Source organism: Scleropages formosus, chromosome 7 (genome assembly GCF_900964775.1).
Source record: "Scleropages formosus chromosome 7, fSclFor1.1, whole genome shotgun sequence".
NCBI lineage: Eukaryota > Metazoa > Chordata > Actinopteri > Osteoglossiformes > Osteoglossidae > Scleropages > Scleropages formosus.
The window spans coordinates 24,199,415-24,211,682 of NC_041812.1; the positions used below are offsets into that span (position 1 = coordinate 24,199,415).

The 12,268-nt window shown below is 42.8% G+C and overlaps 1 protein-coding gene across 2 annotated transcripts; it reads right to left on the reverse strand.

Moving 5' to 3' along the window:
• Positions 1 to 1,296: 1,296 nt before the first annotated feature.
• LOC108926191 (AFG3-like protein 1) lies at positions 1,297 to 11,831 on the reverse strand. 2 transcript variants are annotated; one of them, XM_018738759.2, is made up of 17 exons: positions 11,661 to 11,831; positions 11,059 to 11,164; positions 10,778 to 10,846; positions 10,595 to 10,680; positions 9,887 to 10,036; positions 8,928 to 9,002; positions 8,340 to 8,464; positions 7,878 to 8,151; positions 7,617 to 7,754; positions 6,803 to 6,956; positions 6,521 to 6,628; positions 6,154 to 6,279; positions 5,811 to 5,921; positions 4,983 to 5,098; positions 4,457 to 4,657; positions 2,282 to 2,476; positions 1,297 to 1,846 (listed from the first exon to the last, which is right to left on the reverse strand). In XM_018738759.2, exons 1-17 carry the CDS (start codon positions 11,775 to 11,777, stop codon positions 1,640 to 1,642), a joined length of 2,358 nt encoding a protein of 785 aa, XP_018594275.2. In that variant the 5' UTR covers positions 11,778 to 11,831; the 3' UTR covers positions 1,297 to 1,639. The 2 variants fall into 2 exon arrangements, with proteins under 2 accessions (XP_018594275.2, XP_018594274.2); XM_018738758.2 differs by having other exon boundaries at positions 10,595 to 10,683.
• Positions 11,832 to 12,268: the final 437 nt, after the last annotated feature.

The window sequence follows — 12,268 nt, forward strand, 5'->3', positions numbered from 1 at the left end:
GGGCCCAGCGAGGCAGCGTGACCCCCTCTCCGCAGCCTGTGTACAAACAACACATGCACAACAATTCAGGCCTGAGCACTTTAGACTCCACTGCTGGGCTCCCCCATCACAAGAGCTGAAGGTCTAATTGAACCTGAGCAGCAGGGACCTCTCCATAACAGCTGGCCACTCGCTCACATTACAATTTTACAACAACATTTTATGGCCTTCAGAAATGGAAAAATTGCATTAAATGCTTGAACAAAGAGCAGGGGTATTTCTGGGAGCTAACTTGGGAGTAAAGTTCCAGAAGCTCGAGTCAATTCCATTCCTGGTTGAGACCACATTTATCTATATGTGGAACTCCTGCACTGAGGGAAACGGTATCTGGCGAATCTCACCGGAGGGTAGGAACCAGGAGCCTCTGGGTGCTAAGGACCAAATGTCATGGTGATGAGGTGCTCATGGGTGGCTATGCCCACCGCGTGAAAGCTGGAGCAGTAATGTCATGGCCCATTTTACTCTCAAGCCTTCAGTAACAACATTGAATCACTGCACAATGGCCCTAAGTAAATGGGATACTGCATATAGAGGGAGATGTGGCATCGGTCTTTCCCATCCGTACAGCAATGATGTGACACAGTAAAGCAGCAACAGCAGGAAGTATAGTCATTGCAGGTGGTTGGAGGTTCAAGTTCCACTCCAGCTGTAGCACCCTTCAACAGGGTACTTACCTTAAATTGTTCCAGTAAAATTATACCGCTGTATAAATAGGTAAATAATTTTAAGCTGGTCTGGAAGGGGAGAAAAAGAAAAAAAAAAGTGTCAGCTAAAAAAATAAAATGTAAGTGCTATGAAATTCTGAGATCCATAACTGCTAAATGAACTGTAGATATTCACAAGAAATTCAGAAAGTTCAGATTCAAATCTAATGCAGTGAAACATAACTGACATGGAGATATAAACAGAAGTTCCTGAGACAAGAACTTAGAATACATTTATAAAATTGATACAGTTAAAAAAAGCTTAAAGATAGCTGAATTTAACAAAAATAATGTAAACTTGTTTAAAGAATAAATAGGTAACTTCTTTAAAGACCTTTAAGTTATTGACCTTATTCACAAGTACTTCTCTGCTGTGTTATGTAACATGTAATGTAATGCAGTGCAATGCGAGATTCCACAAAAATATCTACTTTACATGTAATGAATAAGATATTTCTAAACAGGACCTGTATTTTCATGGTACAAACATTAAAATACACTTATACATTCATCTTAAAATACAAAGATTATTTCACAAAAGGGAAAACAATTCAACAAAACACTATATTCTCTAATTTTAAATATACTCAGACCTTATGTGGGCACAAAACCTTACATTAAATATGATGCAGACTTGCTGCATTCAACATAAAAACAAACATAAAAATGCCCAGACAGCTGCTCCAGCAAAGGCATTGAAGAACATTCAGCTCATCCAGTGTCATCCATCATTGTAATGAACTGTGGCCTGGCTCCTGCATTCCCAAATTCTTGCATAGACAATCGAAAGCCACAAGGTCTTGAACATAAGGAGGCAGTACAGTGGATCTCTGACCCATGATGCACTGAAGTGGCCCAGAGAAGTTCTCTCTCCTATGCCCATTCTACCGTGTCCTCTAAACAGCCTGGCCTTCCTGTAGGGCCTCCTCCCGCTGCCTGTTCCAGTCCCGCAGGCCCAGGGGCAGGCTTGTGTCTTCGTCAAAGCTGCCTGTGCCCTCCACAAACTCCTCGTAGGTAGACTTCTCCTCAAAGGGCCTTGGACCTAGCAGCTCCAGCATGTCAGCCTTATCCAAGACCTCCTTCTCCAGAAGCCTCTTGCCTACCTGCAAAAAACAGGGTATCACGTGAATTGTGCCGTTTTAAACTTGACATAGTGCAACATCGCAAACAATGTAGCTTTCAAAAGTTTCTCTTGTAAAAAAAGAAATTACATAAATAAAACTATTTACAGCAGCTTTGGTTCTGTGCCCTGATTTATTAAAAACCTCAAACAAGGAAAAAAAAAAATACACACAGATGGCCTATAGAGCACAAGAGGAAAACAGGATCTGTGCTGTGTGCAACACCATGCTCCTGACCCAGCCTTATCACAGGTTAGAGAGTGACTTGTAGCAGTGGCATAACCAGCTTGTGAAAAGAAAAAGAGTCAAGACAGTTCATTTTATTTAAGAGTATTCCAATAAGGTTCCCCAAAGCATGATCGAAATGACAGCACTCAAATGAAAGACTACTCAAGTTTCTCCTGCCATGTCTCCTACCTTGTCCACCAGGTCTCTCTTGTCCAGCACTAGGCTGCGGGTTCGCTCAAACGCAGCATTAATGAGGTCCCGAACCTCTTCATCAATCAGCTGTGCCGTGGCCTCACTGTAGGGTTTCTCTGTTAGCATCTCGCCCTGCTGCGGAAGGTCAAAAGACATCTGGCCCACCTTGTCGCTCATCCCAAACTGTATAATCTGGAATGACAAAGGCACACAGGCTTCATCGGCTTCAAACAGCAAGCCTTAAACGCAGTGTTACAGCCTGTATGGGGATGCAGAGCTAGCATTCTTCTGCAGGTCAATTTGGGATGATCAGATTCACTCATGTACCACTTTACTTACAAGAAACATTATACAATAATGATCACATGGAAGTCTTCACTAAGCTGAAAATGGATTGTGGAAGCAAATTCTCATACCATACAAACAGATGAGACCACTTCATTTGGCTCTGTGATATCAGGCCATATTAAGAATAAAGATTTCATGACTGAGCAAAGTGTCTAATCACACATAATTTCAAACTTCTTTGATTACAGGAAGTTGCATGGGTTTCTTCCATGTATTCCCGTTTCCTCCCACAGTGCAAACATGTATTTCAGGTAAAACAAAAATGCACATACTGTATGTCTGTGTGTGAATAAGCAGGTGTATGCACAATAACCCTGGGATGGACTGTTATCCCATCCAGGGTGTACCCTACCTCTGACCATAAGCTTCCAAGATGGGTTCTGGATGACAGTTCAACACAATGAATTTCCATTTGTATGCTGATCACACACACAGCTATAGGTTTCCTTTAAGCCTGATGATCTATGACATGTGGTGTCTTTATGTAATTGTTTTACCAATATAAAAATACGGATGAGAAATTTTTTTTTTTTCCTTCTAAATTCCAGTAAAACAGAGGTACTTATGGTGGGTGGTGATGCCAAAGCTCTCGACGCAATCACGACAATCTTTACAACAAATGGTATTCAAGCGTAGACTGCATCAAGAACTTGGGCGTCCTGTTGCATGGAAAGCTGTAATTTGTATCTCAAGTAAATGCTTTGACTAAGTCATGCTTCTTTCAGTTACTTCTTTCACTGCTGCGAGAACTGTCACTAGAATTAGTCAGTATGACCATGTAACACTGGTACTTAAATCGTTGCATTGACTCCTGGTCACATTTAGACTTAAAATCCTACTTTTGCCCTATAAGGCAGTACATGGCATTGCTCCAGCTTACCTTTGCGAGATTATTGATTCTTATATCCCAGCACAATATCTTCATTCATTGGATGCAGGTTACCTTAAAGTACCTGTGATCAATAAGACCTCAGTATCGAGCCTTTAATTATAGAGCACCTAAACTATGGAATACTCTACCAGTTACTGTCACAAATGCCCCGTCTGTTTCTGTTTTCAGATCCAGACTAAAGACTTGCATACAGACCAAATACATTACATTTACTGAGACATTCCACCTTGAAATGTGATTCCACTTTGCTGTCCCCCCTTCCCCCCACCAATGCAAATTAAATTTACTTATACGTTACAAATTACCATTTCTTCTTGTTGAGCATGGTCTTTCTACATAAGACCTAAGGAGGCTGGCCGGCGGTCATGGACGCACCCCCCATGCTGACTGAAGATGATGACCAACTGCCATGATGGACAAGACGTACCATGCTAAGATGGGGATTTAAGCTACCATACAGCAACAAGATCATTATTACTTGTTAACTGACTTAGAATTGTTACTTAATCTAGAATGCCCAGGAGGGGTGGGGAGCCACTGGCCCTTGGACCCCCAGAGGTTCTTTCTCCCCCCTTCCTTCGATTTTTGTTTGAAAGTTTTTATTCCTTTTTTCCATGGCCAGTAGGCATAGTTATAGCTCTATAAAAGCATTATATTATGATAGTTTCTAGTCAACTCTCTTCTATATTTCTTTGTCTGATGTTTGTTTTTATTGCCTTATGCCTGTGTTAAAGCACAGCTCTCTATAAAAATAAACTGACTTGAATGACAGCGACCCAGCAAGGAATGCAGGTTATGAATAAAGGACGAATGTTCACTTAGTACTAGAATGTTCACTTAGTCTCCTCAGAACAACGTTTTAGAGGTTTACCGAAATCCTATCCGGACAACGACAATCAAATAGACGGACAGCAAAGGAATCGTCACACTACCTGTGCATAGGCTGACTGAGTGATTTTTTTCAGGTCATCCTGTGCTCCAGTGGTGACCCGGCCAAAAAAGACTTGCTCGGCCACACGGCCCCCAAGCATCATGCACATGCGGTCGAACAGCTGCTCTCGCGTGTACAGGTACTGCTCCTTGGGCAGATACTGTGCATAGCCAAGGCCCTTCCCACGGGGGATGATGGACACCTGCAGCAATGACACAGAACACACAGCCATTAATGACACAGACCACAAACACTGAATTCTTTGTCGTTTGTTTTGCTGAAGTTGCAGCTTTCTTTTGATCCTATACTCTGGCATCCATTAAGTGTTCTGTACAGCAGCTTGAGTGGGCGCACTGATCCCAGCACTGAACAGCTTTATAATCTGCTCTGTTGTGACCCTTGAGGCTACAGAGCACAGCAGACATGATGCTGCGCACGTTTTCATTTCTCCCCAGACTCCACAGCATCCCTCCTGCTGTACAAGGAAGCTGAACAACCATCTGAGCTTGGGGAAGATGACACCACACCTTCAGTAAGGGATCAGCATGCTTCAGGAACCAGCCCACGACAGCATGACCAGCCTCGTGGTATGCCACTGTCTTCTTCTCAGTGGGCTGTAGGACCTGAGTTTTCTTCTCCAGACCTGTAAGCCCAAACAATATTAGCTATCAATCACAAATAACATCATTACTTAGTGCTTCTGGTGATTTTTCTTCTAAAGCAACCATGTTAGATTGTATCAGTTCAGAATAATACCTTTTCTGAGGCTACCACATGAGAGAGTAGGACTCAAATCCAGTGCGCTACATGCTGCCCCATACATATGGTGTTAAAGCCATGCTCACGTGTGATAATATTGTGCTGATCTTGAACATGAACAGGATCTGCTCACTGCAATGGAACACTGTTGCCTTTACCCTAAATGACTTGTGAAATATATTGACCAAGCAACCAAAACATTGACTGATGACTTAATGGAGATAACTGAAATCCTAAATAATCAAGCAGCTGTGGCTGACTGCGTATCTGAGATGCTGTTAATGATTAGGGGCCAGCATGGATGCAAGGAACATGTGGATTATTAATTAAATGAAGGCATTTTTGAGAGACACGGTTGAACATGCCTTGTTAACATCACAGAGATCACGTGAGCAACTAAAGGCGGAACCTTGCAGAGGTGACTGGGAACTGAGGATACGAGAATGTGGACCATCGGGATCACACTGCTCTCCACACAGTCTAGCGGTACAGGACTAACATAGAGCTGTGACTCGGACTTCACGTTCGTGGTCCATCCGCTGATGTGGTTTTATCTCCCGAGACACACCACCACCACCAAAGGCAGCGCAGCTCACCTCCAATAACCCGCTCAATGGCCTGCTCAAAGTGCTTTACGTCAACCGACGTATTAAGATCCCTGGCAGCAATGAGGGCTGCCTCGTTGCACACATTAGCAATATCAGCTCCTGAAATGAGAGGGACCTGTAATAGGCCAGGCTCTGAGAACAATGCATTGCTGGTTGAGATCAAAGGTCAGGTGAAATGAGAAAGCATTCATAAAACAGCAACCTGTAATGCCCATTCTGATTGCATGTCATTGCTCATAACATTGATCAGGGTTTCAAAAACACCTAAACATTAGGCAACAATAAGACCCTTTGCTCTCCATCCTTCCAGAGGAAAGGAAGTTGAACTCACCAGTGAAGCCTGGTGTGAGGGCCGCCATTTTCCTGGCCAAAGCATCCTTGTCCATAGTGCTGTCCAGCACCAGTGTACGCAGGTGAACTTTGAAGATGGAAGCCCTGCCCTTGATGTCAGGTGGACCTGTTTAAAAGACATGACACCTCACTGCTACTGGTTACACAAACATACTGCTTACAGAATCAATACTCTTTTTCACAGTAAAAAAGGGATCAATAATTTTATGATTTAAGGATGAAATATGGAACACCAGCAGCAAAATCTTTAAGGCTAGAGAAAACATAACTCTACATTTTATCAAAACTCCAGTCTTTCAAAATAATATTTCCTTGTTATGGCCCAGAATTCCTCATCAGAACCACACCTATGTAGATCTGCCGGTCAAATCTGCCAGGCCTCATGAGGGCTGGATCCAGTATATCAGGTCGGTTGGTCCCAGCCAGCACAACTACATTAGTGCTCGTGTTGAAACCTATGAGAAAACAGGAGATTACAGCTTATTGCTGACTTTAAAGCAGTGATTTTATTGTTTATAGAAACATCAAATACACAATATTGACTTGTCATATAACAATCTGTGTGAAGTGTTTGTCCTGAGCCTGCCAAACAGCTCATGTAATAAATAAATAAATAGCAACACACATACCATCCATCTCCACCAATAGCTGGTTCAGTGTATTTTCCTGCTCGTTCTGGCCACCAAAATTGCCCTGGCCCCTCTTTTTGCCCACTGCATCAATCTCATCAATGAAAAGGATACAGGGAGCGTTCTTCCGCGCCATGGCAAACATATCCCTCACCTTGAACACAACAGTGAGGAAAGAAGGTTGCTGTACTGTACTACACCTTCTTCAACACAATGCCACAGAACCTTCAAGTCAACCACAAACACAGAGAAACGCAACTGCTTTTAATGTTCTTAGCCATCTTTACAATTGACATAGCCATTTATACATGTAGCTGAAGCTTTTTTCCCCCAAAGTGGTGTACAATGTCGGACTACTTACATTTACCCATGTATACAGCTGGGCAATTTTTACTGGAGCAATTTTAGAGTAAATACTTTGCTCAAGGGTACTACAGCTGGAAGCAAGATTCAAATCTGCAACCCTTGGATCCAAAGGTAGCAACTCTATCCACTATGCTACCAGCTGTCCCATTTATTTAAGAACATACTATACTAGTCAAAACTTTGACTATGCTTAGGGAATACTGGTACTGAGTGAGCTGGACAAAGAAGTGATAGATTGAATTGGGAATTGCACCTCATTTTCAGATCACACTTGTTCGCTGAATGCATCTGGGGGGGGAGTTTGCAAAGACACACATGAACTCCAATGTCCACACTGGACTGATATTACCCTAAAGCAAAACTACATTCCAGTGCAATACATTCAACCCAAACTTGGCAGTTGAGTGTGGCAGAATATTTTGAGCCAATGATGACTCTGGCTGCTCACCCTAGCAGGCCCCACACCGACAAACATCTCAAGGAACTCGGACCCATTGACAGTGATGAAAGGGACTCCCGCTTCTCCAGCAGTTGCCTTTGCCAAAAGAGTCTTGCCTGTTCCCGGGGGCCCAGAGAGCACAGCTCCCTAAAACAGAGGAACCAGAAATTGACCAGACTAGTATTAACTCATAAAATACAATTCTTTTGTTTTTCTGTAAGAAATATTCCAGGACTACCTATTTGTAAGGCTTTTCCTTTGCACATTTACCTTGGGTATTTTGGCCCCAAGATCTTGGTACTGTTTGGGATTCTTTAGAAAATTGACAAACTCCATGATCTCCAGTTTGGCCTCTTCACAACCAGCCACATCTTTGAACTTGACATTGATGTTGTCCTTTAACATCTTGGCCTTAGACGCTCCCATGCTGAAGAGCCCTCCTCGACTGCCACCACCTGCACCTCCCATCATAGGTCCCTGGCGCAGGGAGAAGAGGAGGAACCCAATCAGCAGAAAGGTGGGAATCATGCTCCTCAAAAAAGACCTAGATGACAAGAAAGACCAAAAAGGTAAGAAAAAATAGCCTGTTAGATACAAGAAAGATGGAAGTTTTGACCAGTCGCTCAGTACTTCTGCAGACCCTTCACTGCTGCACCACCCACTCTTGCAGATATGTGTGCCCATCTCTCCTACACCTCCAGGACCCTGCAGTTCTCAGGGATACATACTCACCCATCACTCTCAGACCTGTAGATCACTGACACTCTGTGGGCTGGCTCTACACCTAGCTCCTGATGGGCTGCCTCCAGGTTGCGCTCAAACATGTCCACACTACCGATGCTGAACCACACATAGTTCTAGAATCGCAGCAAAAAATGCAGGTTTGAGATGCACTAGGCCCTGGCTTTTACAACAGCAAGTCACTAGTGTCCTCACACAGTGGGAAAACATTTATGGTATCACACAAGCTATTGAATTTGAACGCAAAAGAAACAAAGATATTGTAGTAGTTTTATTTTAAAAAAAAAAAAAAAAAGAGTACTAATTCAGCACTACTAAAACATATGGAAAAATAATTTGTACATCTTTCCTCCTTCTGTGAAAGAATTTGACACTTCGGTACTTTTACAGTCTGATTACCAGACAGATCAGCGTATAAGTTTAAATTCAGGCAGACAACAATCTGCTGCTTCCCTCTAGTGGTTTCTAAGAGGAACTGCCTGAATTTTGTTACTTTTATACCTCACTTGATTGCAACAAATGTCTGAAAGAAATTTTGTTTAAGTAAATCCCAGTTAAGAACAGATTCCTGACACCTACCACATTAGAGGTGTTCACCCCTGGTGCCGGAATGACTCTGACATACTGCTTGTTCACCACCTCCAGGCGGTCCACCTATACACAGGTCCCATTGCATTAAACATAAAGTCAATTTTACATTTGTTCATTTAGCAGATTCTTTTCTCCAAAGCAGCGTACATCTCAGAGAAATACAACTTGTGCATTACGTTAGGAGAAAGAGACATAGTTGCAGACATGTGATTAAGTAAACTTAGTTTGTTCCTTTCCACTTTATGTACCAATGTTCATTGCACGAGTGGGTGCGTCAATCTCAGAATACACAATTGCTGATCATCTTCTTATATTTTTTTTGTTTTTTTAAAGGTAAACAAACATTTACATACAATACAGGAGTAGCAGCTGTGTAAAGGCTTATTTGGTCATGATCATAAAGTTACGGTGCCTATACACCATACAGGAGCTTAAGAGATCATGGGCAAAGTGAGTCTGGAAGAGGTGAGTTTTTAGACCCTTCTTAAATGTGGACAGAGTTTCAACAGTTCTGAGTGAGAGGGGGAGGTCATTCCACCACAATGGAGCCAGAACCGAGAACCTCGGTGCTTTACCTTTAGTGCGTGGGACCACGAAGCAGGCAGAAGTAGATGAGTGAAGCGGCCTGCTTGGGGTGTAGCGGTTGATCAAGTCTTGTAAATAGCTAGGGGCAGTTCTACTGATGCATTTGTAGGCAATAACCATTGACTTAAGCTTTACATTTTAAAGTACCAAAATAAAACTTAGTAAAAAGCCTACTTTCCTAAAGTAAACCAGGATGTCGACAGGTCTCCTGGTTCCTTGATAAAAATTGGTCTCTTCCTGTATATCAAAAATTGTAATTCCATTAATGAAATAGTATCAAGATCTTAATGAAACCATTCATGGTGTATCCCTAGAGTGCAGAGCTTGTGATGCTGAGCTGGTCATTTTCAGATGAAACTCACCAGTCCCCTGGTCAGGTAGAATTGCACAAAATCCTTCCAGGTAATTTCCTTGCCTACTTCCCGGAAATAGAAGTACAGGAATGCAGACACCATTCCTGCCAAAGCAATGGCCAGGTACTGTAAGTCCCTCTCATCCCAGGGGAAGTCCCCCTAAGAGAGACAGACAGAAATTACCAACAGTAGGTAAGCAGGGGCAGGAGCACTCATCACTGTAACACCCACACACATTTCACACACACATTTTCAGAACCGCTTGTCCCATACAGGGTCACGGGGAACCGGAGCCTACCCGGCAACACAGGGCGTAAGGCCAGAGGGGGAGGGGACACACAGTTACTTATTACTCCATCAACATTTATGCACTTAATTTGCTTACTGAAATAACTGTTATGAGCAATTACATTTAGCCAGGCTGGCATTTCTACTGCACTAATACGGTGTTAAGTATCAAGGATACTAGAACAGGTAGGATTCAAACCTAGGTCCTGAATCAACAGGAAGGTTACTGCCCTAACCACTATGCCACAAGCTGCCATACTACCCACTTTGCAGCAAAAAAACACTGATAATTCAGAGTTTTGCCAAGCTGGATTTGCAATAACCCTATCTCTAAGCATCAAACTACCCAGCGCAGCCAATGACCAACTCCACAATAAAATGCAGTATTTCAGTTTTGTTGACACACTGCCCCGCAATGCGAACACTGACCTTCTGTAGGCGTGTCCACAAATTGGAGCCCTTCCTCCTGCTTTTCTTCTCCTCTCCACCAGGATGAGAGTCCTTAGAGTTCACCTCTACTGATCACATACAGGAATATTCATTCAACTGGAATGAAAAACAAGAAGCATCCACACCCGAACTCCGAGAGCAGGATTTGGCGCAATACCCAACCTTGGCCTCCCCCAGCAGGCCGTTCGCCTCCAGGTGCATTCCCATCCTTTGAGTAGAACTTGCCAAAACCTATTAATGAAAAAAGGAACAATAAATAGCATCACTGCAAAAATTAGATGCAACATGATTGTAAGTCACCTCGGACAAACTAAAGGTTAATATTAAAAGGTATTATTATTAATACTAATATAACTACTGTGTATAACGAGTACTCAGTATGTGTGAGCGCTTCGTTTCTGACGAAATGTCATGTAAAAGTGAGTTGAAAGACAAAAACCAACCTTTCGGAGCTTTTCTGAGGCAAAACAGCGCAGGGGACGGATACACAGTTTGGCGACAAGCCAAATGGTGCATAATGATAATATCACTTTGAGTTTGAGGAAAACGCTAGAAGGTCAAACAAACAAAGATTAACTGATGTGAATTCAAATCAATTCATAATTCAAGTGAAACGCAGCCTGACAAAATAACGGTGTCACGTCAACGCAAAAGTTATTCAGGCGAAAAATCCGTTTCCGTTTCAACAGATTAGGACGTTTCTCAGAGTAAAACACGACATTCTCCAGCAAGTTGTTAGAATATTACAAATATTACATGGGGGGGGGGGGGGGGGGGGGGGCTAGTTTGTATGGATACAGTATGAAATCGCGGACTATCGTGTGAAACTGCGCTTACCGCTGCGCCCAAATATCGCGATAATACGGGGAGCACATCATCGTAAAATGTCACACATACTAGTTGAATGAACATAAGTACCACAATTGTTAAAAGTACTTTTATGTAGTACATTTCTACATACTTCATGAGGATAAATTTTAACATTATAACAAATTAAAAAAATAGTATAAATAATAAGAGAGTCAACAAACTTCCAGAAACTTACATGTACAGCAGCGGTCAAGCAGCTCAATGCCCTTGATGTGCGCCAGGGCCTCACGGCGGTATCAAGCGCTCTCGCCCCGTTCCGCAGCGCCCAGCCAGCCACGCTCAGCAACCCCATGGTGCACGTCTCGCACTTACACTCCGCCGGCTCACTGACAGTCGAGCTCAGCAGGTGTCATACGCGCACTGTACCTTTAATAAGTAGACATCGGTAACAGAACGCCCTCGCGATTTGCCTGCAAGAATACTCCCACTGAACTGCATTCAGTTGCATTTTGCAATTAATTCTGCTTTTAGAAAACAAATCTTTCATATTAAGGGAGTGCCTTGCATACGTGTTTTGATTTCGTCCAAACTCCGACAACAGAATATGTAGTGTACATTTCTGGCATTTTTAAGACAGACCCGGGTCTCTTCTGAGGACCTCACTCCTGTATTGTGATTGGCCAGGAATGTTAATCGGCGAGGAGGAAAGTGTGTCTTATGAAATATGACAGGTCACGCTTACAGAGCACAACTGATGGAAAGCAATAATTACATTTCACCAGAGGGGGAAGAGTAGTGAAAAATAGTTACCCAGTTAAAAGTAGTCTTCCAAAATCAAAATTG